General features: G+C 49.7%; 7 protein-coding genes across 7 annotated transcripts, besides 1 other annotated feature; 3 read left to right on the forward strand and 4 right to left on the reverse strand.

Annotated features, from left to right (window-relative positions):
• Positions 1-22,571: part of a sequence feature (contig 1.105 755..277183(-1)) that runs on past both edges of the window.
• On the reverse strand, positions 374-2,176 carry ANIA_06166 (putative transcription factor TFIIE complex alpha subunit). The gene is made up of 3 exons (XM_658678.2): positions 1,857-2,176; positions 1,690-1,785; positions 374-1,621 (listed from the first exon to the last, which is right to left on the reverse strand). The coding sequence occupies exons 1-3, from the start codon at positions 1,949-1,951 to the stop codon at positions 502-504; spliced, it is 1,311 nt and encodes a 436-aa protein (XP_663770.1). The 5' UTR covers positions 1,952-2,176; the 3' UTR covers positions 374-501.
• On the forward strand, positions 2,515-4,422 carry ANIA_06165 (pseudouridine synthase PUS2; the record flags this gene model as incomplete). Its single annotated transcript, XM_658677.1, has 4 exons — positions 2,515-2,600; positions 2,673-2,876; positions 2,926-4,137; positions 4,200-4,422. 4 exons carry the CDS (start codon positions 2,515-2,517, stop codon positions 4,420-4,422), a joined length of 1,725 nt encoding a protein of 574 aa, XP_663769.1.
• ANIA_06164 (putative ubiquitin C-terminal hydrolase) lies at positions 5,153-13,358 on the reverse strand (the record flags this gene model as incomplete). Its single annotated transcript, XM_658676.1, has 11 exons — positions 5,153-5,349; positions 5,400-7,457; positions 7,637-8,200; positions 8,259-8,455; positions 8,512-8,615; positions 8,668-9,260; positions 9,319-9,469; positions 9,525-9,686; positions 9,745-12,466; positions 12,521-12,674; positions 12,728-13,358. 11 exons carry the CDS (start codon positions 13,356-13,358, stop codon positions 5,153-5,155), a joined length of 7,533 nt encoding a protein of 2,510 aa, XP_663768.1.
• ANIA_06163 (uncharacterized protein) lies at positions 14,186-14,738 on the forward strand (the record flags this gene model as incomplete). Its single annotated transcript, XM_658675.1, has 3 exons — positions 14,186-14,203; positions 14,266-14,314; positions 14,443-14,738. 3 exons carry the CDS (start codon positions 14,186-14,188, stop codon positions 14,736-14,738), a joined length of 363 nt encoding a protein of 120 aa, XP_663767.1.
• ANIA_06162 (protein-S-isoprenylcysteine carboxyl O-methyltransferase) lies at positions 15,612-16,580 on the forward strand (the record flags this gene model as incomplete). The annotated part of the gene is made up of 1 exon (XM_050611811.1): positions 15,612-16,580. The coding sequence occupies one exon, from the start codon at positions 15,612-15,614 to the stop codon at positions 16,578-16,580; it is 969 nt and encodes a 322-aa protein (XP_050466989.1).
• pex8 (putative peroxisomal membrane protein Pex17) lies at positions 16,737-19,010 on the reverse strand (the record flags this gene model as incomplete). Its single annotated transcript, XM_050611815.1, has 4 exons — positions 16,737-17,312; positions 17,365-17,813; positions 17,863-18,866; positions 18,937-19,010. The coding sequence occupies 4 exons, from the start codon at positions 19,008-19,010 to the stop codon at positions 16,737-16,739; spliced, it is 2,103 nt and encodes a 700-aa protein (XP_050466990.1).
• ANIA_06160 (WD40 repeat domain-containing protein) lies at positions 20,014-22,126 on the reverse strand (the record flags this gene model as incomplete). The annotated part of the gene is made up of 4 exons (XM_658672.2): positions 21,866-22,126; positions 21,703-21,818; positions 21,445-21,645; positions 20,014-21,318 (listed from the first exon to the last, which is right to left on the reverse strand). The coding sequence occupies exons 1-4, from the start codon at positions 21,945-21,947 to the stop codon at positions 20,014-20,016; spliced, it is 1,704 nt and encodes a 567-aa protein (XP_663764.1). The 5' UTR covers positions 21,948-22,126.

A 22,571-nucleotide genomic window follows, 5' to 3' on the forward strand; every position in this document is an offset into this window, starting at 1 on the left:
GTGAATGTTTGTGCGTTGAGCCATTATTTTAAGCGCAGGCGTGGAGTGTAGATAAGTCCATGGCCTGGGGTTATAACACGAAAAGGCGCTGATGCCGTTGGGTAAGGGAGAACATCGAAGCCGCACCAATTCGGGATTTGTTCTTGATAGTTGGTAAACTTGCAGTGAATTCGGTTGTTCCATTCATTCTAACGTCTTATTTCATTTTGTCTGCTTGTCTTCTGGGTCCAGGCATTACCTAGTCTCATGCTATATATTTGAATGCAGTATTACAAGAGTGTCTGGTATACTTTAAAGAATCTATTTCAATATCAGAAGATAACAAATAATCCTACTGCAGACGCATAACATGCAGTTTCTAGTATAACAATATGAGATGATTTCACATATTTCGATTCTCGTGCTTGATAAATCACCTAAGTAAGCCAGAGCGTGACCAGGAAAAAACACAAAATCTTTAGTCTATAGTACTTTGAGCGCCAGCGCCCATAGAAAAGAGAACTAGACATCCTCAAACTCCTCGTCATCCTCATCAGACTCCTCCTTCTTGACCTCATTTTCCAGCTCAGTCTTGATCTTCTTCGCTGCTGGCCCCTCATCCGCCGGAGTCGAGGGCGTTCCCGTCGCCGTCTGCGGCGCACTGGTCCCGGAATCTGTATCAAGCTCCCGCTTGATGCCACTCGGTGCACGAGTTGGGTCAGCACCATTCACACCCCCCACAGCCGGAGAAGCAGAAGCAGAGACACCGACGTCCTCGAACTCATCGAATTCATCTGAGTCTTCGGCGCTGCTGGCATCTTCTTGTGCCTGTAGAGCCTTCTCACGCTCCATTTCGGCGTAGTACGCGGCGACTTTGTCGTCCAGATCAACGAGGCTCGGTTTCTGGTCTTCTTCCTCCTTAAGAAGCTCGGGCTTGATCTTGACGTCGGGTTCTGTTTTGATCGAGCTGACGTTGCCAGCTGTTGTGGAGACTGTGGAGTGGGTGTGCCAGACTGGAAGGGCATTTTGCTTCTCCAGCGCGGCTTTGCGGGCTGCTTCCTCCTTTTGCTCGGCGGCGCTTTTTTCTTCCGAGGATGTTAGAGAGATCTCGAGCGCGCTGGCGTCCGTCTTGAGATTGCCGCGGACGGCTTCTTGCTTCTTGGATGGCACAACGACGGCTGCTCTGGTGGGGTTGGTGTGTTGGTTGCGCACGACATCAATCTTGTGGTCCCAGGCGGTATCGAAGTCGTTGGGGGGGATTTCCACGGAGTCAATTTGTTTGAGAAGTTTCAGCATCCCGTCTAGCTGCGCCATGAGCTTACTATTCTTCTCGTGACCGGTACGGTCGATGCCCTCGCTTCCTTTGACGTCCTCCGTGCGCTCGAGAATAGCTCCACAATTCTGGCACTCGAAGCCCTCTTCCGAGTAAAGACTTAGAACGTCCAACTCCGTCCATTCGGCCCCACATCTCAGGCAAATATATTCCTTCCTCTCCTGGCTCGGTGTATATTGCAGTTTGATTGTAGACGTCAGTTTAGAAACCTTGTATTTAATCGCGTCAATGACCGGATGTAGCGGGATGTAGTAGTACTCTCGGTTGACCGGGCGGGTTGAACCATCGCGAATCTCAGCTCGTGTATTACTATAGTCGAACAGCAAGCGCTCATTAATTTTCTGCCAAGAAGTCAAAATGACGTGGGCAGGCCATACACTGCAATCAGACGATCTTCGCGTAACTTGGCGCAAAGTTTGCGCAGGTCTTTCTGCTGCATTCCCAGGAGGAAGGCGAGGTCTTCCGCATGGAGCCTTTACCGTAAAATAGTTAGCACACGAAGCCTCTTGGAATCATGTCTCTCCCTTTGACTAGCTAAACATACACCGAATGAATGAAGAGCGCATCGACTATGAGAATGTGACGAGTCTCGTAGAAGGACCGCGCTACCGTCCGAATTAGGGTATTTGCAAGGTCCATTGCTGTTCATAAAATAGCACCGCCGTCAAGAGAAAGTGAAGTGAAAGTGAGAAAATTCGAGGGCGCCGCTGCGCGAAGAGGTTGCTAATGAGGTACTAGACCTGACTTTCAAACTTTAGCATATCTCCGTTTTTCGATTACCGTAGGTAAAGACCGTAAAGAAGTAAGAAATGGGATTATGAACTGGGAGAAGCTGCCATCCGTTCACAGTGAGATGGCAGGTTGCAAGATGGATAAAGAACGAGAAATTGGATGAATGATGTCTTCGCAAGTTCGAGAATGAGGCTCACTTCCAGCCTGAGGCGATAGAAGCTAGTCCCAAACAGGACTAGCGACCGAAATGCGAAAAAACCCCCGGCAAGAAAAAGAAGGCCGACCATCATTCCAGATAATTCGTTCTCCATGCGCTCCCACCTCCTTCTACGGCAGTGGTCGACTCCTAATCACCTGTGTACACGAATACCTTCACAAGTCCTTCGCTCAACCTTTCCGAACCGTCTTCTCCTTTCTACCGACTGCCGCGGAGCCCGTCTACGATGGTGGCAGGTGAAACGCAACGAACCATGGACAATAACGGCACAAGAACTGAGGGACCCCAAGATGCTGGTCGCAAGCATAAGAAACGCGATATGGGCAGGGCCGAATGGAGGTAGGTATGTCGGCGTTTTTAAAGGATACCAGCCTTCACGAAAGCAAGGTCGAATTACGCTAACGAGGCTAGTCGGCAAATGCCAGATAAGAGAGAGCGCAACGAGCGAGCCGAACAAGCAAAGCGAAGGAAGCTGGAAAATGGCGAGGAGGTAGTTGCACCGATATATGCTACACAGTTCTCTAAGGAAGATATTGAGAACGAGCAACGGCGTCCGAAGAAGAAGGTTGCTGTGTTAATCGGGTACTCTGGAACTGGCTACAAGGGAATGCAACTGTGCGATATCCTGCTTTCTTGATGAGCGTTTGGATACTAATGACTGTAGGAGCACAACTGAAAAGACAATCGAGGGAGAACTGTTCACTGCGTTTGTCGCGGCCGGCGCAATCTCCAAGGCCAACGCGGCCGATCCGAAGAAGTCATCCCTGGTCCGTTGTGCGCGCACGGATAAAGGTGTCCATGCGGCTGGAAATATCGTCTCGTTGAAACTGATTGTCGAGGATCCGGACATTGTCCAGAAGATCAACGACCATCTCAGTCCTCAGATCCGTGTCTGGGGTATTTTAGTCGCCAACAAGTCGTTTAGCAGTTACCAGATGTGTGATTCACGTATTTACGAGTACCTTATCCCGTCACATTGCTTCCTTCCCCCGCATCCCAATACATATCTAGGGAAGAAGCTCGTCGAAATTGCTGAGAAGGAGGGAGACTTGGAGGCTTACAAAGCGCGTCAAGAAGAGGTTGCCAACTACTGGGAGGATATTGATGAGAGAGTTATTAAGCCGCTCCTTGAAAGCTTTCCCGAAGATATCCGCAAGCCAGTCGAGAAAGCGCTGCATATGGACGACGACACCGATGGCGTACCAGAAACCAAGCAGACGAGCACCGAGCGGGGAGCCAAAACCGCACCCGTTGCCGAAGCCTCATCTGAAGAGACATCGGCGGAACCGGAGCCTTTAGACGAGGCAGAAATCGCCTTTCGGAGACAAATCTACGAAGCCGTCAAAACCGTTAAGGCGGCCTACTTAAAAGCAAGGCGGGAGTACCGCATCCCTGCCACCCGTCTCGCTCGTATCCAACAAGCCCTCGACAAGTACGTCGGTACGAAGAACTTCTACAACTACACAATTCAGAAACAGTATCGTGATCCCTCCGCTAAGCGGCATATCAAGTCCTTCAAGCTCAACCCCGAACCTATCATCATCGACGGCACCGAGTGGCTTAGCCTGAAAGTGCACGGTCAGAGTTTCATGATGCATCAGATCCGTAAGATGGTCGCTATGGCTACAATGGTTGTTCGGTGCGGTTGCGATCCGGCCCGTATCAATGACTCGTATGGTGAATTTAAGATGGCTATTCCCAAGGCACCTGGGCTGGGTTTGCTTCTTGAGCGGCCTGTTTTTGACGGCTACAACAAGAAGGCAGCAGACCTTAAGAAGGAGCCCATTGATTTCGGCAAGTATGAGGAGGAGATTAGCGAGTTTAAGCAGCGAGAGATCTATGACCGGATCTTTAGGGAGGAAGAGCAGACTCACGCGTATGTTTTCCTGCTAGCCACTAGCCAATGGCTTATAACATGATGCTAACCGATCTCCGCAGCTTCTCCTCGTTCTTCAACCACATTGACCACTACGCTCAAGAGGAGTTCCTTTACGTCACGTCTGGTGGTATCGCTGCAGCCAAGCCCGCCCTTGGGCCTGGAGAATCAGCGGATGCCAAGCCTAATGACACCGCTCAGTCAAAACGCAAATCTCAACGTGAAGCATTGGCAGAGGTGGAGCAGGAATCGGAGGATGAACAAAATGGCACTGAGGACAACTAATCTCGTTCATATATAGGCAGAATCAATACGAAGTTACGGAACATCTAGACACCTGTGCGCCCTTGACGACGGAGAAGCAGTTGGCTTCACCTTCTGTGGCCGAGCCATACGCGGTCTAGTTTGTCATCTGTGCCATTCCCTTCTTCAGCTTTCATTGTTAGCGCTGTAGACAACAGTCATGGGTCGAAGGTGCCTGTAATGTCCACTTTCATCATAATCAATCCCGACTTCCGTGAGAGCTGTACATTGGCCTCAACGCTCCTGCACTTTTGAAATAGATACAAAACATGCGCTGCGCCTAGCCCAAGTATAACGGCCGCTCAGCTATGCTCCTAAATGCGATTTGCATAACCGAGCCAGCGCAGTAACTTTCAACCAAGAAAAGAGGCTTAAGTGAAAAAGACAAACACATCACTGTAGACATGCTCTCCAGTGATTCATGTTAACTATGTACGCCCATGGAAAAGTGAAGCGAAAGCAAGGCCCAGAATAAATCCCATTATTAACGCCATTCTCCGCATGAATACACACCAGAACCAGGCGGAAGCAGCCACGGAAACTGAAAAAAACTCATAGCACAACAACGTAGTTGTTGGCGGGAACGTCGATTGATGCAAGCATAGAATGGCGGGTGTCTATTGTCCATTTGTTCTTCGTTTTCGTAGATTCGTCTCTTCATATGTGATACAGTCGCGGCATTTCATTACGCACGTTCTCACTGTTCTGCTTTTTATGGCGTTCCGGCCATTCCCATTTCTGAGTCGCTAGCTATCATTGAGCCGTCATCCCATTCCTCTGGAGAAGGTACATCAGACTCTGGGGGCCGCGGGTTAGACGCTAAGGTGGAGACAAAGTAAAAGGCCGACCTACCAGATGGTAATTCTTCGGGTACCTCGACTGCCATCTCTTCTATCGCCGATACGACCGCTGTGATCCACATCAGCAAGTGAAGTCATTGACATCGATAAGGGACATACCTTGTGCCTGACTAACAATTTTCTGGTCCTCCTCAGTGTCAGTAAAGTAGGATACCAAGCAGTGATCAATCACTGCTCGAATCGCCTCCAACGCCCCTGCTTCGACGCTGATTCCAGGAGTGGCAAGATACAATTTACGCAACTTGTCAACGCTCGCTGAGAGTAACTCCTTGGCAACTTCCGCATAACGCGATTGCCCTTCTTCTCCGTCAGCTGTCGTTTCGTCAATGAAAAGGATTTTGCGCAGGAAGTCCATTGTCATGTTTCGTATGGTCCTATCCGGGTAAATGAGGAGAGCCGGGACCCAGTCTGGAATCAATTCTATAACATGAGAAGAGAACCACGCCTCGTCAAGTCCTAGACGCTCATTTCGACTGTTCATCGAGTTCGTGAAGAACAAGAGGTGTTCTCTGCCTCCGCTATCATTGATTGTATCAACACCCTTTGCAACATGGTTGAGAATCGCGACAATTCGATCCATGTTGGGACCTCTTCTACAAAGGATCAGGGCGGCTTCGAGGAATGGAGCACAACGTTCAGCAGGTGCAAAACGAAGACCTTCCAGCAGAACCTGGAAAATTGGTTCCATGAGACCAGCATCTGGCTCTGCATCCATAAGAAGACCAAAAATGTTCCTGCATGCTTGTGGGTTGTTGTACTGGGTAAGGATCTTCTTCAAAATGACTAGCTCCCTGCGCTGTCCCAAAGGCCTAATGAGGTCGTGTTCCGTCAACGTTAGTGAAAACCTCTCATTTGGAAGCGCTTGTCGTTCATCTTCCGAGACCGGCCGAGCGGTAAAATCAATTTTCGCAAGTAACTCGGACAAGAGGTCCATAAGCTTCCGATGCGAAAATCTCCTGCCCTTTTCGAGCAGCTTATAGTAGGTAGGGTATTGACGCTTTAGCCTCATAGAGTCCTCAGAATCCAGCCATAAGATCTCTAAGCATTTAAGAAGAAACCCATGTTCGAGGATTACTCCGACTTCTTGGCTGCCGAAACTCGCCAGCGAGCATAAGAGCTCAAAGTAATCGTCCCATGGGCGACTAACACTGTGCAACGTCGGCCACATGCCATCGAGGGTAGCAATAACAAACTCAAGACCATCTAGGTAGACAGCATTCCACTTCTCCCTCTCAAAGCTTCCATCTTCGGTTGTTATGACATTCTCTCGAAGCCTCGCCAGGGCGTGTACAATGAACCTGACTGAACCGTTGCGGATTTGTGGATGAACACTCTTTAGAAGATGAGGAATCCCAGCGGGCCTATCGAAAGCCCACTGGAGGACTCTTTGGGGCCCCTTGGGAATTTCGTTGGTGATGCGGTAAATCTCCTTAACGAGATTCTCATACCCGGTCGGTTCTTTCGTCCTATTAAGCAGTTGTTCCAGCGTGTCAAGCGCGATGAAAACTACCGACTTATCCAATTTGTTCCTCGGTTCGCTCTTGGCGAGTTTCTCCTCGTTGAGTTGTGAGACAAGGTAACGAACGAAAACGCTATGATACGGATCCAGCAGACAGTAGGCTCGTACGAACAATTCGTTTTCCATCACAATATGGTTAGCAAGCGCCAGAGGCAGAGGAACGCGCACTGGATAGTTGTTCTCCGCCGCGTGGTAAGTTGACTTAGCCGATATCATACTTGAAACGCGTTGGTAGAACAGCATGTAAGCATTCCAGACTTTATTAAACCGGACTTGTCCCGCCGAGGTGGAGTGGAGAGAATCGCTGTAGCCGCCGAAGCATTGCTCCCCAATCCTTCCTGGGTCAAAACGCGTAACGTCGGAGTCGTTGAACTCTACCCAAGTACCTCGTCCGTTCGCTGTAGGCCTTTCGCGAATGTACGAGTAGTAGTGGCCGGACTCGGCGGTACCACTATGTACTAGGACGCCAACCAGCTCGAAAACGTCCTGCTGAGTGTCTCCATTGGAATCCGAGAGATAGTCAACAGTGAAAGGCGTCATATCAATCCGCTCCGGGAAGTGAAACTCGTCATTGATTTTGCTGCGCATCATAGTTACCATGTCGAAGTCAAATCGTTTGAGATGAAATATCAAATTGTCTGGAACATCTTTGAGGCAAGCTCTGCATGCAAGTCAGTACCAAGAGGAAGTTTCAGTAGTGAGTCAACGCACCGCTTAACGGCATCAACGTGACGTCCACAAGAGGTGCAAGAATATTTGTTATCTGCAAGCTTAGCAAACCGCCACCATCAAGCATTTCCGGCAATTTCGTACTAACCTCCTTGCATAATCTCTCCTTCGACGTAAGCCTGCAGGCTCTCCTCGAGGTTCGCTTTCCCTTTGATATCGCATTGAATGGCAGAAAATGGCTCAAGCCGCTCTGAGATATGGTCGCACTCCTTTGATTTGATTTGTTGAACAAGTTGACCGCCATAGAACGACCTAAATCTCTTCCTGTCTTCAGGGCTCAATATCTGAGCTTCCCAACGGTCAAAAAGCAGGTTATAGAATTCGTCGACATCCATTTGGATAGTCACATCTACAGGCTCATTGTCGTAAGTTCGTATAGAGTCAACAAACTCCTGGGGATCGACGGCTCTGAGCCAGGACTCCTGCATGTATGCAAACACCTTTTTAGTCTCCTCAAGTAGCTTTTGGGACGCTGATGGATCCGTAAGCTTGAGCCCGAGCATAAATTCACGGAATCCAACATTCATGAAAAGCTGGCTCAGGAGCGAATTCAGGTAACAAGTGTTCGACAAGTTCTTCAGACCAGAATAACCCTCCGGAGATCGGATGAGTTTCTGTCTCTCAAAAGACCAACCGGGTTGATATGTATGATCTATAGAACGATTGTCAGCCAGGCAAAATTTGGTAGGGTGGATCATTTCTGTACGGACCTTGCGGTATGATATCCTCAAGTCGCGTTATGAGCTGATTGTAGTTGTCACCGTACTTTGAAAGTAAGCCAACTATGGTGTAGAGTTCTTGCCGCGTTTGAGTGTGCATCACAGGGATTTGCGGGACTATAGAGTCGTGCGAAGGCATTGAAAGATCTGGAAAGAGGTAATTATCGAAGAGCTGTTCTGTGAGGTTGCTGTGGATGAATATTGTTAACTACATAGACAGCATATGAGAGAAGTGCCGACTCACAAGGTATCGAGAGTGATGTTAGCTGAGGCAGAAATATCCAAGCAGGACTTCAAGAGCCGAGAAAAACCGAGGATAATGTGATCTACAGGCTCTCTACCAACAAACTGCAACAGGTTAGCGAAGTATATCCTGAAAAACAACAATCATGCAACAAACCTCGTTCGTTCTGTGGCTGAGCATAATGCCGCTCCATTGCCTGAGATATTCACTGAAAATCAAGTCATGAGGGGATTTCTCCGCGACCGATGTGAATACGATATAAGCGGCCTCGAAAAACTCCTGAGACTGCGTTGGGAATTCTAGCACACGTGAGAAAGTACGGACAAAAGCATCCCATATCGTTGCGAGTATATCGATCCTGGTGGGGTTCTCAGAGAGCGCAACTTCTCGTGCTTCTTGTGCTTGCGGGGCGGGGAATTTTGGTTTCTTGAACTGCTTTGAAGGACTACAGATAAGAAAAATAATGTCCGATATTCCCTTTCGAATAGGCTGATGGGACTCCTCAATGAGTAGAGAGAACAAGAGCCGGTCGAACTTGGCTTGGTGCTTTGTTGCATCCCAGAAGCTGGGGTCTCTAAGAGACCCTTCGAGGAAAATAGCAAAAATGCAGCAGACAAGTCTTTGTATCGTGAGTTCCGACATTTGGGGGTTGCGCAAGCCCTGCCCGACCTCCAGGATACGAACTAACTGAGTAACCAAAGCTGTAGAATCTGGAATTACGGGCACATCACCAGACACAGGCGCTTTCACTGATTTTAGTTAGCCATAAGGCTGATCGAAAATAGAGGTTTGGGTGCGATGGCTTACCCGTCAGAGCAGAGAGCAGACATTCAATCAAGCTGGCAGCAAGCTGAATGCTTATAGGTGAGGTTCCCAACGTCTCCAACAATTCACCGCGAGTCAGGGCAGTGATCACAGACTGAACACTATGAGACACCATTGATTCGCTCGGGGTTGGCTGTTGAATATCATTATTAGTAAGTGATAGTTCGACAAAACATAAGGTCACATACCTCAAGAGCTTCTTGTCGAAGAGATTCAGAAAGTGCATTGACAGAGTACAGAAATTTATACGGCCTGTCCATGGGAAACATATTTTGGTCGGTTTCACTAGGAGACTTGACCATATCCATAACCTTCTCCTGGGGCGGAAAGACAATAAGAAACTCATATATCTGTCACAATGATCAGCCATACTTCATTGGTAAGAGCAACAACGGTATTAAGACGCACCTCCCGAGCGAGATGGTCGTCAAGATTAAGAAGCTCGTATAAATCGTCAAAGTGCTTCAACACCTCATTATCAACCGAAGTCAAGGGCTGGAATTTCCGTCCAGCCGTGCCACGGCAGCTCGGGTCTCTCCGGACGATCATCAATCCTGATGAGAGCTTCAAATCCCGAAGTACCTGGTCAGGTTTCTCGAGAAGGTCCATCCTTTGTCCCGAGAATATGATCATAAGCTTGGAGAAACCGGTCATTTTTACGAGCGTTTCATGGAGTTCAGAAGCCGTTGACAAATCTCCAATGCGTAGCGAGCGAACCTTGGATCGTGAACCACCATCAAACGCCTGGTACCGTATATCGATCAATTCGCCTTTCTCCGGCTGGATTGGTATACTGGGAGGTGAATTTTGTGGTGGGCTATACTGGGGTCGAGAACGTAAGGCTTGTAGAAATTGACGAAGAAAAAAAAGCGAACGGCTGAATTTTAGTTCATCTGCAAATGTTCCATCACTAGGGTCTTCCACAACCATCATTTCTTCAGCATCTGCTGGGTCACCCGAGTGCAATTTCAGCTTTGATGCCGCGGATTTGAGCTGATCAACACAACGGTCAACCAAAGCCATGTGCGTCGCCTCAACAGATGAACTGGGAGAGCGATGGATGATGTTATGATCAAGATAGACCTCTATGGCAAAAGCAGTCGCATCGGCTTCGATTGAGTTTGGGGGTGCAGTCAGGATAAAGTTCCATATTCTATCCATTCCAGGAATCGAAATTACTTCGTTGTCGGCGACAGAGGACGGAGGGTTGAAGCGAATCTCGTAATTTATAGTCTGTTTGGCAAACGCGAGCACCTCGAGGGAATAATCTGCGGAGGGCGACAGCTTAGGTAGGTAATATTGGATGCAGCGGTCAATGAACGGATTCCCTGTCACGACGTGCCTAGTGATTGCGCAGAACATATCCCAGAGAATTCTTCTTCCTTGTTGGGGAAGAGATGAGGACATGAAGATGTTCTGCCATAAGATATCACCGAGTTCCGGAGTAATGGAATCAGGCATCCTTTCAATAATCCGGGAAAGCATTTGAACACGGGAAATGAAGCCATTTCTTGAAAAGGTATCCGCAAAATCTGTTCGGTTCCCTTGCACTACTTCAGCCATCTCGGAAATAAGCAGGTATGTGAGATTGAACTCGGTAGCAAGCTTCCGGATCTCTTGCGAATCTTGACTGCTGAGAAGAGCATTTAGGGCTTGGATGCTGCCCACGCTGAACTGATTCTTTTCGGCGATATCCTGAACGCATCTCTCATAGATATCCATCTTATCGGCATCGCTAAGCCCTACATCCATAAAGGAACTTAGTTGGCCACCAGCGAATTTTTGCAGGGAAGCTTTTTGATCGACGGCAAGGTCTTCGGTCGCAGCACTCTCGCGAATTAGGCGCACGCACAGACGTAACGGCCTCACATCGACGTGTACACTGTCAAAGGAGTCTTGTCTGATCGGATTTCTTTCACGCAGAACGTGAAATAGTTGTTCGCAGAACTCCACCATTCGCTGGTCAAAATGGGTCAAAGGCAGCTCCAACAACTTGGAACATAGATAAAGAAGACCAGATAAATCATGATGCAGACTGAATGTCTTCATAAGCATTCCGAGCACTTCAGACACCGTTCGAGGGTCCGGGCTTTCTGTGACCGTTTTCCAAATAGTGTCGGTATCCGCATCAGTATATGTCCCCGTAACAACAAGGAAGCCTACTATGTTATGGCTTCTACTAATCAGTTGGGGATGGGATTCGATGCTGACCATGTACTCGACAATCCTATTCTCCCTCAGCATCTTGAGCATAAATTGGACAACAGGATTATGCAGTCCAGAGGATATATCTCTTCGCATATACTGAGAATAGACGTTGACAAAGTCACCTTGCATTGTGTCAATCCCAGCGACACGGAGCTCCATTCGGCCGTCCATGATGTGCTTTTTGAGAACGCCAAATCTCCAACCGTAAAAAACAATAATTGGCAAACTAACCGGCGGAGCGTCATCAGGAACCTGTATAGACAGATCGTCGGCAATCTGCGAGGCTAAGCTTGCGCTCTGATTGCACAGGGCCATGTATGTGTTTGAAATATGACGAAGCACTGTGGCACTGGCCTCGTTAGTTATCCAGGGGGATTTTTTAGTAATGTGAGTCTGATATAGCTCGTCTACCGACCGAACGAGGCTGTATATTGTATCCATTGCTTGTTGATGCCCATGGGGAACCATTTGGTCGTCCGGGCCGTACCCGCTGTGGTCGTCTTTTGGTTCTGCTAGGTCATGGACAATGCTCAATGCCTGAATCAAGGGCTGCGAAAGCTGCGGCCAGCGAGGAATGAGCGCGGCAATGTTGGATGTATATGCGGAAAGACACTGGACACCATTTATTGGAGCCGCTAACACTTGATCATTTAGCCGGGTTATCATATTCGACACCTCATGCCCGTACTGCCTCTGCAGAGCAACATAGAACGGATTTTTATCGTAGCTTAAGAACCAACCCAGAGAGTAAAGGTAATTCCGCGACATCAAATCTAATTCTGGAGGATCGTTTTCGTTGGTCAACTGTCCTAGAAGCTGAGCATCCAAATGAATAAGATGGAAAGCCAGCCGAGCATAGTTGATGAGGAACCCTTCTAGACATCGCCAAAATTCAGCCGTGTCATCTGGTCGAAATTGTTCACTGTGTATACGTTAATGCTCAAGAAGCCATTGTGCAGATTCCTAGGACACTTACGCTCTGCGAAGCAGACAATCTGCTAGCATCGGAACATCATCCCAGAACAGCTTTGAGTCCATAAAGGTCTCGTATGTGAAGTTTTCTAGAGAGTTCGCCACATCATCCAGCCACTGTTTAACCATTGTGAAAACGATAGTGTCATGCTCGGATCCTGGATGCGGGTTCAGTCTAGCAACTAAGCATGTAAGCCACACATTCTCATACCTTTTTCAATGTACAAACAAATTTCCTCCAAATTCTCGCGCGGCTCTCGATCCTGGTCAAGCACCGGGAAACTATCCGGTAAATGGACCTGCTCACGGAGCTGCACCACGTCTGCCACCAAAGGGTCCCGCAAGGCTCCACCTAAGGACTTCCAATTTGTAGTATTTGGATCTTGGTCCATATCTTCCAGCTCCGCCACCTCTATCTCCGGGCTCTGAGCGGGTGAAGATGAGAGTGATACGACATTCAAAGGTTGTCCGCCGGTGATTTTCGCGGGGGCATCAGGGTCGGCACCGGGTCCTTCGATGGGAGTGTCTTCGGTGGCAGTGGGACGCTTATTAGCGGCAGTAGGGGACTTCATGTTGATGGTCATTCTGCTAGCTGGACGGTTCGGCACAGCAGCTTCCTGGTCTGCTATGGCAGGAGCATCCGGGGCAGTTTCGGGGAGCGGGGCTGACGCCTCGTCGGGAGCTGGCAGAGATTCACAAGCACCACTCCCGCTATCGAGACGAGGACGTTTCCGGGTGGATTGGGGGTCGATTTCTTCCATGGAATCACCGAGGGAACGCGTCTGTGGGTACACTGTAGCGTCAGGCGGGGTGCTAGAGCTCTCTAGCGGGGCAGCTGCCATGACATTTTTCAAGCTCGGTCTTTGAGGACTGGAAAGTTGAAAGCTGGCACGTCTGCTCGATTGAGAGAGTTTTCCAAGGGCAAATGGAAGGGCTGGCTGAGACGAGAGCTGAGAGTGAGCAATAGCTCAGGTCGGTTGCAGGTACTTAAATAACGGAGAGCGGAATGAAAAAAAAACAGAGTAGAGATGAAATATAAGAATGGAGGCAGAACCAAGGCTAAAATTCAGACCCGATGAGACTAACCGGTTCCTAACCTCAGCGTTCTTGAACTACGCACGGCCTTTTCCGTTTCTTTATGGCGGTTTGGAGCTGGAGGGATTCAAGCTGTGCTGGGGGAGCCAGCGAGCACCTCTGACGTTGGCGGTGGAGCGGCGGGCGCAAGGCTTCTTTCGATCTCACACCACAATCACTTTCACATTCACCTGCGAGCCGGCGTCAATTTACCCTCGTGAGAGACTCAATATGGCAGGATATGCAGAATTCTATTCTGATCAGAATTAGGAGGTTCCCATAAATACGAATATATTGCAAATATGTATTTCCGACTTCTCCTCTCCTGATTGCCTGCTACATACTGAGAAACGTGAACGAAGGAGTTGATACTAAATATCTAATCCTACCGCTAAGCCCACTTCTTTTAAGACATGAGTCCTCTGTGACACTTCGGCCGAGTTGCGCCGCGCAATCTTTTTTTTTTTTTTTTTTTTTTTTAACTTCTTTTTCATGAATGTACTTTCAAGCTCCTCTCTGGCTCGTGCCTACGGATGATATTTCCTGTGACCGACCCCTTGCATGAGGCAAGGCATCTAAACACCAATGCTACATCATGTCTTCTTTGATGAAGGTGTGTCGACTGAGTCTAGCCCGTTTCCTAAACGAGTAGGGGTTACGTATGCCAGTTTCTAGTCGAGAGGCTGGTCAATCATCTATCACCTAGAAGCTAATCGGCTACAAGGTAGGTATAGAGGGCTGGGGTTCTAAGCTAACTTGCTCCAGAGCGCTCAATTCTGCGAACAATTCTAGCAGGATTCCCAACGGCGAGATGATATGCAGGGACATCCTGATGTGCATCCGTCAAAACAGATTCTCCAACCCTAACGGGTAAACGGTCGAGGGCAAGCATGCGTACCTTGGTTACCACACTGCCCGCTCCAATCACTGCACCGTCCCCAATCGTCACCCCTGGAAGCACAGTAACATTCCCTGCTAACCAGCAGTCCTCGCCAATATGGATCTCCTTTCCCGACTCGGGGCCCGATGTGCCATTGCGTAAATCGGGGTCTAGAGGATGCGTTCCGCTGTATAAGCTTACCTTGGGTCCCAATAGAGTTCGTGCGCCAATGGTTACCAGACGGGTGTCGATAATGACGCAGTCATAATTGATAAAGACACCCTGGCCGAGTTTCACGTTGTAGCCGTAGTCGACTTTAATGGGCGGCTCGATCCAGGGTTCCTTTTCGAGGATCGCGTCGTTTCAGCGGAGTCTTCTTTGGCTGGGGGGAGAGGCGTTATGTCTTGGAGTATACTATGAGTTCTTATCAGCAAGTCCATCATCGGTAATGTAGGTTTGAAGAGGAGCGCCGTTCTCACTCTTTATAAAGTTCAATTAGGCGTCGGCGCGAGACTTCGCCGGCCGTGTTGAAGCGAGTACAAGCGTGCCGGCAACGGGTCCGCTCAGCCGTTAGTTCGGGGGTAAATGCGCGAAAAAGCTTTCCCCGCAGTATTTTCTCTTTTTCGGACTCGGGCATCTTGACTTTATGTAGAGTCGCCAATGTTGTCAAATGCGGGGACAGGAAGCTCAGCTGGGGATCGCCGACCGTTGTATTAGATGGGATGCGATCGACTATTCCTCATTAGGCATGGTCGAAGCTTCAGGCAGAGGTATCAATCCTATAATTCTCTTCTTATGGCGTTTTCAGAATGCTAAAGTCGAAAATTTCGACAACCATATACTAGTAATTGGACATCCCTTATTGCCCAAGGGTTCTATATGTCGAGAACAATCCGGGCGCTGAACGAGGAACAAAAGAAATAAAGCATGGCGCGCATTGGTCCCTGAGGCTCCAGCTGGGCAGCTATACAGTATCCACTTGATAGGTATTGTTCTCCGCCTACCCTCCAATTGTTTTATCTGTCCGGAATTCCCCAAAAAGGACCGTCTGTCCACCTGCCACGCCATGCTTCTTCCCTGACACTACCTTATATACCTGCTTCTCGTTCTGGAGAAATTAAGAGCAACGCCGAACCTAGCCATGGCCAATGACACCGCCGTTCCCTCCGCATCCTCCGCGACCCCAACAGCGGCAGCATACAACACCTGGACTCCTCCCAATCCCTCGCTCTCCCAATCTCAATTACAACCCCAGTCGCAATCGCAATCGCAATCGCAGCCGATTCCCATTACGAATAAGACAACATCGACAGACGCGCTCCTGTACCCTTCGGGCTCGAAATCCCTCAGCGGAATCTCCCTGCGCGCCTTTCTCCTAGGCACAACCCTCGGCCTCTCCAGCGCGCTCACCATCTCCCTCCTGAACCTCACCATTTCCGACAGCCAGCCTCACTACCTCTGGCGTCTCCCCTTCTTCCTCGCCAGTCTCTCGCTCTTCCATTTCCTGGAGTACTACATAACTGCCGCGCACAACACGCGCTACGCCGATATCTCCGCTTTCCTGCTTTCCTCGAACGGGTGGGCGTATAATGTTGCGCACTCGTCGGCCGCGCTTGAATGCTTACTGGGTTATGTCTTCTTCCCGCATGATTCGTACTTTAAGTTTACTGCTTCCGTGGGTGGGGTGAAAGTCCAGGCTGTTCTGGGTCTGTTCCTTATGATATTAGGTCAGACGGTGAGGACGCTGGCGATGGCGCAGGCGGGGAGTAACTTTAATCATACGGTGCAGGTTGAGCGGAAGGAGGGACATACGCTTGTGCAGCATGGGGTTTACAGTGTGCTACGACATCCGAGTTACTTTGGGTTCTTTTGGTGGGGCCTTGGGACCCAGTTGGTGCTCGGTAATGTAGTTTGTTTTGTGGGATACGCCGTTGTGCTGTGGAAGTTCTTCAATAACCGGATTCAGAGTGAGTTCTCTCCTTTCTTTTACCGTCGTTTGATGGCACTGATGGTGTTATTAGGGGAGGAGCGATTCTTGATTGCGTTCTTTGGGAATGAGTATGTGGAATACAAGAAGAGGACCATCATTGGGATCCCAGGAATTGCGTAAAGCATGCAGTCGTGAAATTATATTTCCAAGGGCTATATACAAGTGGATAATTTGTGCCCCGCACGTGCTAAGACGAACAAATTACAATAATTTGGCGTGCCAGAACACAGTCATGGTATCGAACGCTCCGGATCCTTTTCCAAGAACGATATATACCTAGAGCTTACTTTCAGAAGCAACCGCTCCAATAGCCCCAGACATATATGCACCTTGCACCTCATCACCCTGCGCACTTGCATTCTCACTTCCCAATATAATCATCTCCCTCCCACCTTTCGTACTCCACCAAGTAACACAATAATGCGCCCTCTCAACATCCATCTCGCCATTAGACAGCGCATCCCAAAACCTTCCCACACAGACCTTTCGCATCTCCGAAGGGGAAACCGCGTTGATCAAATTCGCAGTCAGCGGGAGCCACTCCTCTAGGTCTTCAACTCGAAGAAAACAGAGACTGTCAATGAGAGCGAGGACGAGGAATGCTTGCTCAGAGAGCGGAATTTGGGCTGCCTTGGCCATTTCTGGGTCAGACGTTGAGGCGCTGGGAGCTTGCGAGGATGGTGGGAGAGGGGTTTTGGAGGCGCTGTTGTAAGCGCGGTCGTAAAGGACTTCAAGAAGAATTGAGGGGAGGAGGGGCTGGCGGTTTGCAATTGGGGAGGGCGGAGCGGTGACCTGGAGAACTGTCTTGAAAGCGAGGCGGAATTGACGACCGGAGAGATTGTTGGGGAATACCTGAAAAGGTACTGAGTGAGTGTTCCTGGAAATATGATGATGATTGACTTACGGCGAAGAGGTTATCAATGTAAAAAGGTAGATGCTTTGCAGCCACGGCTGCGTTATTAGGAATTGCGAAGACGGCCAGGACTAAGCTGTGCGCTGCCTCGAATATTTCAAGGAGGTGATTGTTCCCACCTGCTGGAAGGTAAGGCAAAGCAGCTTGAATAAGCACGTCTTCACTGAACTTTGGTGAGATGACGGTTGTGAAAAGCTCTGAGGTATTCAGGAAGTATAGATCCAGACATCGATCGAGGGGATGAGCAGGAATCTGACCCAGCTCGCTTGGCTTGATACTCGTTAGGAAATTTTCGGTCAATTCTGGATACTGAGCAAGGATATCAACAGCTGCCAGTGTCACGAATGTATGCTGAGAAGAAGAATTCTGGCCGACCCGCGAGGAAATGAAATATAGGTTGCGGAGGATATGCAGAGTCTGCATAGAGATGAAGGGCGCGCCTGCTACACTGTTAGAAGGAACGGTATCAATTCCCACAAAAGTCCTTACTCTTATCGGAGGCTAGTGCACGGTCATTGACGACTCGGCCAAGAACAGCTCGAAGAATAATCACCACAGAGTATAGACAGTTGCGAAGTAGCTTCCATAGGTTTGGTATCGTATCACGCAATGATTCTGCGTCCAGAAACTCTTGTTCTTCAGCCTTGTCGACTTCCGATAACTTGTTCTGCCGCCATTGCACTATCAAGGTCCGAACAAAATCCGCAATTCGGTCCACGGATTGTGCAACTAGCCTAGGATCCCTAGAATTCTCGACCGCATGAGCAATCAGCCTGGAAAGAGGTCCCAGCGCAGACACAAGCGGACTGGAAGCTATTGCTGTTATACGCTGAACGGTAGCCGACTGCGACGGCCACGCGAATCGCTTCGAGGGAGTTTGAACAATGTCTTGGTCGACAGACCCCAAGAAGTAGGCGCTTTCAAACCCCTCAGGCGAGAAGTAAGTGGTCTGCACCATAACCGGTAATAATCGATCATAATCCAATCTCTCTCTCTCTCCATCCGATAAGAGCTGAAATGAATAGTTCAGCACCATAATAATGCAATGACCATCAATCCCATCTCGTGGGTCCAACTCATCCAGCGCAAGTTGCGCCGCCGTAACAAGCGCAGACTCCAGCTTCCTCCTCACACTCCAAGACAACCCCTGTCTATCCTGGCCCTCGAATCCTAACAAAACGCCACCGATTAAGAGCAAGTGCCTCCATCGCGGCGACTTCTCATCGGCACCCCCAACGACAGCCTTAACCCATTGTTCACGATCCAATTTCCTAGGCCCAGGCCCGCCCCATGGTATCCGCGGATCTTCCGACTCTTCGCTCTGGAGAATTGCCATCGCGGCTGTATTGAAGACGCTGATAATCCGTCTGCAGACGTGGAGGTCGACGGGTTGGTCCCATATTGCCGGAGCTGCTAGCAGCTGTGAAGCGAGTAGTGTAATGTTAAGTGGGTTCTTTAGAACTGCGAGGAGACTCGTTGCAGTGGGAAGTAGGCTAGTACACAGGAAGATGTTAGCTGTTGCATTTAAACAGACCGAGAAGCTTATCGGCATTGTTCTGTTACCTTAATCCGTCTTGCTCGTGCGGTGGTATTTGAAGGGAGCGCAGAAGGGCGCCCAAAGACCGCTCAGTTGCCATGCTAGGAGAGAGACCCAAAATTTGTGGTTATGGATGACATAGGGGTAACGGCGATGCACTGGAGATGTCAACAGGCGCGTACTCGCTATCAACGGACGATTGCCGCGGACATCACCTGCCGAGGTTAATATGGAAGGTGCAAACTATGCAAACATGCTCCTTCCATACTCTGGAGAAGCATCAAAGATATTGCGCGTGATAGCTCCGACTACGCATCAATTTTATGACACCTCTCACAGACATTTCCGTCTCTCCTGAGGTCGGAATACATGTATACGCGCATTCGAAATGGCAAATAATCGCGTTCCAATAAATTACGTGACGCCTCCGTTCCCATCCCTCTACGACCCATTCCCCGGCCGCGACAATGTTGCTTATTACTTATACCATACCAGAGATATCTGGCGATTCACATTATACTGGACGCTGATTTTCTACATAGCCTGTCACCTAGCGGTTGCTGCCTGTTCGCTCGTCATGCAAGGCCGGAACTGGAAGATTTGCTTAGGCATACCTATTATCTACGCCGCCATAGGAGGTATAGAGGCAGTTGTAGCGGGAAGTATCGTTGGGGGCATGTACGTAACCGATTCTGAGGAGCTCTGCGGGTTGCTGCGACTGCACGCTAACATTTCAGGTTGGGCTCCGTATACGAAGCGGGTAATTTCAGAATGTCGACGTGGATTCCCATTGTCTGGGCCGGGGTGAATATCATGGTTTTGATACTGTCGAGCTTCCCGATGCCAGGCGGATTATAGCTACTATTATACAAAGGTAAGGATCTGGGTATTGACGGAAGAGTTGCGGAACTCACTGTCCAGGAATAACAGAAACATCACGCCGAAAATGCAACTTCTGCTCCGATTAGGAACAGGTGAAAGCGTCGACATGCTATGATACATTCATATTTAATACCGTGTGCCTTGTCATGCTACTATCCAAGAAAACTGCCCGCCCGTTGCGCCGTCATCACCCCCAATGAAATGCCGCATTGTTAGGTCAATCAGCGACCATAATTGTTATCAGGCTGGTAACCACCCTGTAATCCGGGAAGTCCGCCACCCGCCAACGGTGTAGACACAGGAGTGAAATGGTGCGGGAAACCTGGCGGTAGTGTGATCCCTTGCGCAGCGAGCTGCTTTTGAAGCTCGGCAAGATTGACATTGGGTGAATTCATTGGTTGTGCTCCTGAAGCGGGTGGAGCCCCCGAAAACGGCGGCGCAAAAGGAAACGCGGGGAATACAGGGTTCGGAGGGAAAGCATTACCGGGAGGAGCCATAGAGGTAGAAAGTCCTGGGGGTGGCGGAGGTTGGGCCGCGCCAATACCTGGTAACAAAGATGAGCCCAGCCCGTCCGGTTGAGATGCGCTCTGAATTCCAGGGAGACCAGTCCCTGGAGTCTTTCTTTGGTCAACCAAACTGTCCGCCTCGTCCTGCAGTTCTTGTTCCTCCTCTTCGCGCATTTGTCTTCTTCCGAAGTTGCGACTCCATGTTCCCTGGGCTTCCGCGGCCTCCTCCCCAATGTGAAACCTATCTTTCAGGTAGCTCGTCTCTCCAGGACGTGCCCGAGACCAGAAACGGGTAAAGTTGTCTTTCGACCCAGAAGCAAGAATATGACCAAGAGGGTGCCAGTCCAAAGTCCAGATAGTTGCGGCGTGCGCATACTGTATCCGGTGGGCTGGGTAGATGACTTGAGCGGGCGTGTTTGCTGGGTCAGGGCTGTCATATGGAGCGACAGTAGGTATCTGGCCCGCTGGCAGATTAGGTTCATCCAGCAGGTAATGGTATAAGGATCCATCTTCGCTACCGGTCGAAATCAAAGAGCAATGGACTGGATGCCATGTAAGCGTAGATATAGGTTTTTCATGGCCGCGGAGAATGCAAATGTCCCGCATCATTCGGAGATCAAACACCCGCGCCGTCTGGTCACGCGATGACGTTGCGAGAAGGTTGTTGTTTACCCGCGAGAATTTGGTAGCGGTCACGGTGTTCTTGTGGCTATGGAGTGTTGTCAAGCAACGGGCGGTACGGGGGTCCCAGAATTTGACCTGGTGGTCCTTCGATCCCGAAACCAGGAGACCCTTTGTCGGATGCCAGTCGCACGATTTGACATCCCAGTTATGGCCGGTCAGGACGGTATCGCATGTCCTTGCTGTGAAATCGTAAATCTTGAGAGTCGTGTCATCGGAAGCCGAAAGGAATTTTGTATCGCTAGGTGACCACGCTAGATCGCGCACGGCGTCATGATGTGCGTCGTCTATCGTCTCGACGTTATTGAAATTTGGTCTCCAGTATTTCACATCGCCTTTCTGTCCACCAGAGATCAACCAGTCATTACTGTGCGACCATGCTAAGGACGTGACCCCCGCTTGCAATTGATCATAGTGTGCCTAGATGATTAGCCTCCGAATCCCCAACAAGAAACTTCGACCTACATCCATGACCGTCTCAAAATTAAAGGCTGTCCCATTCCATAGCATAAACTCGCCAGTGTGTCCGCCAGTCAACAAGCGCCTTCCTTCCGGTGTCCACCTGACGACCGTGATTGGCTTTTTGGACTTTCCGATGGATTGATGCAGATGTCGTACGGGGATCGAGTCTACCGGGGAGTGTATTCGTGCCAGCGGAGGGAGCATCTGCGATAGCAAAACTGTTAGCTTTGTGCCTTTTCAATGTAGACAACAGACACTCACATCCACCATGTAACTGGCGCTTGGTCTTTCAGTCTCCATCCGATGGCCGCCCTGGTATTTCGGACGCCGGTTGCGCATCCATTGTACCATCGATGATCCATAATCGGTTACGAGCCCTGCGAGCTTTTAGCGATGTCCAGGGGGAGCGGCTTCGGTAACATACTAGGTCGACGAGGGCCTTGAATGCCGCCCTGGGCTCTGCCGAACGGCTGCGAGTCATTCCCACCGTCGTCATAATAGGCCATTGCGATAAGAGGTTGGGTTAGCAGACAAAACGATGGACGAAGTCTGCGACCATGGCAGGGTGGAGGCGGAGAGCTTGACGGGCCGACGGGTCACGGACGCACTGATAAGGCGAGGTCGGTCTAGTCAGCTTTGGCAGCCAAGATTAATTTCGAATAGCAACGTCGTCAAATGTAGCTAGGATGCTTGGAATAATGCTAGAACAGTTGCAGCGATTTGAGACGCGAGACCAGGCCGCAAGAATGATTGGGTCGGGACACAGCTGCCTCCGACGCTAAGCCGCGTTGGCCACGACGGCCCAAGGCCTCGAAAGTCCCCGGCCAAATGTGCCAACTCTCAGTCGCTGGAAGACTGGATCCAGAGGTCCAGGCATGCAGATGGAACAACGGCTCTTCTCTCCCCTGTCTCTTTAGTCTCGCCCCTTGAGGCCTATGCTCGAACTTTACGACAGTATTATGAGAAGCCTAGATAACCCCGCCGTACTCAAGTTCTTCTCCTCTTCTCATTGTCCAACTCTGCTCTCCTGCTGTAAACTTGCGCGCCAAACCATCTCCTATTGTCAATTGACCTATCGTGGTCTGTCAATCTGAATCGTGATATCTATCCGATGCTTCGTCATCCCCACT

The sequence above is a fragment of the Aspergillus nidulans genome, chromosome I (genome assembly GCF_000011425.1).
Source record: "Aspergillus nidulans FGSC A4 chromosome I".
Lineage (NCBI taxonomy): Eukaryota > Fungi > Ascomycota > Eurotiomycetes > Eurotiales > Aspergillaceae > Aspergillus > Aspergillus nidulans.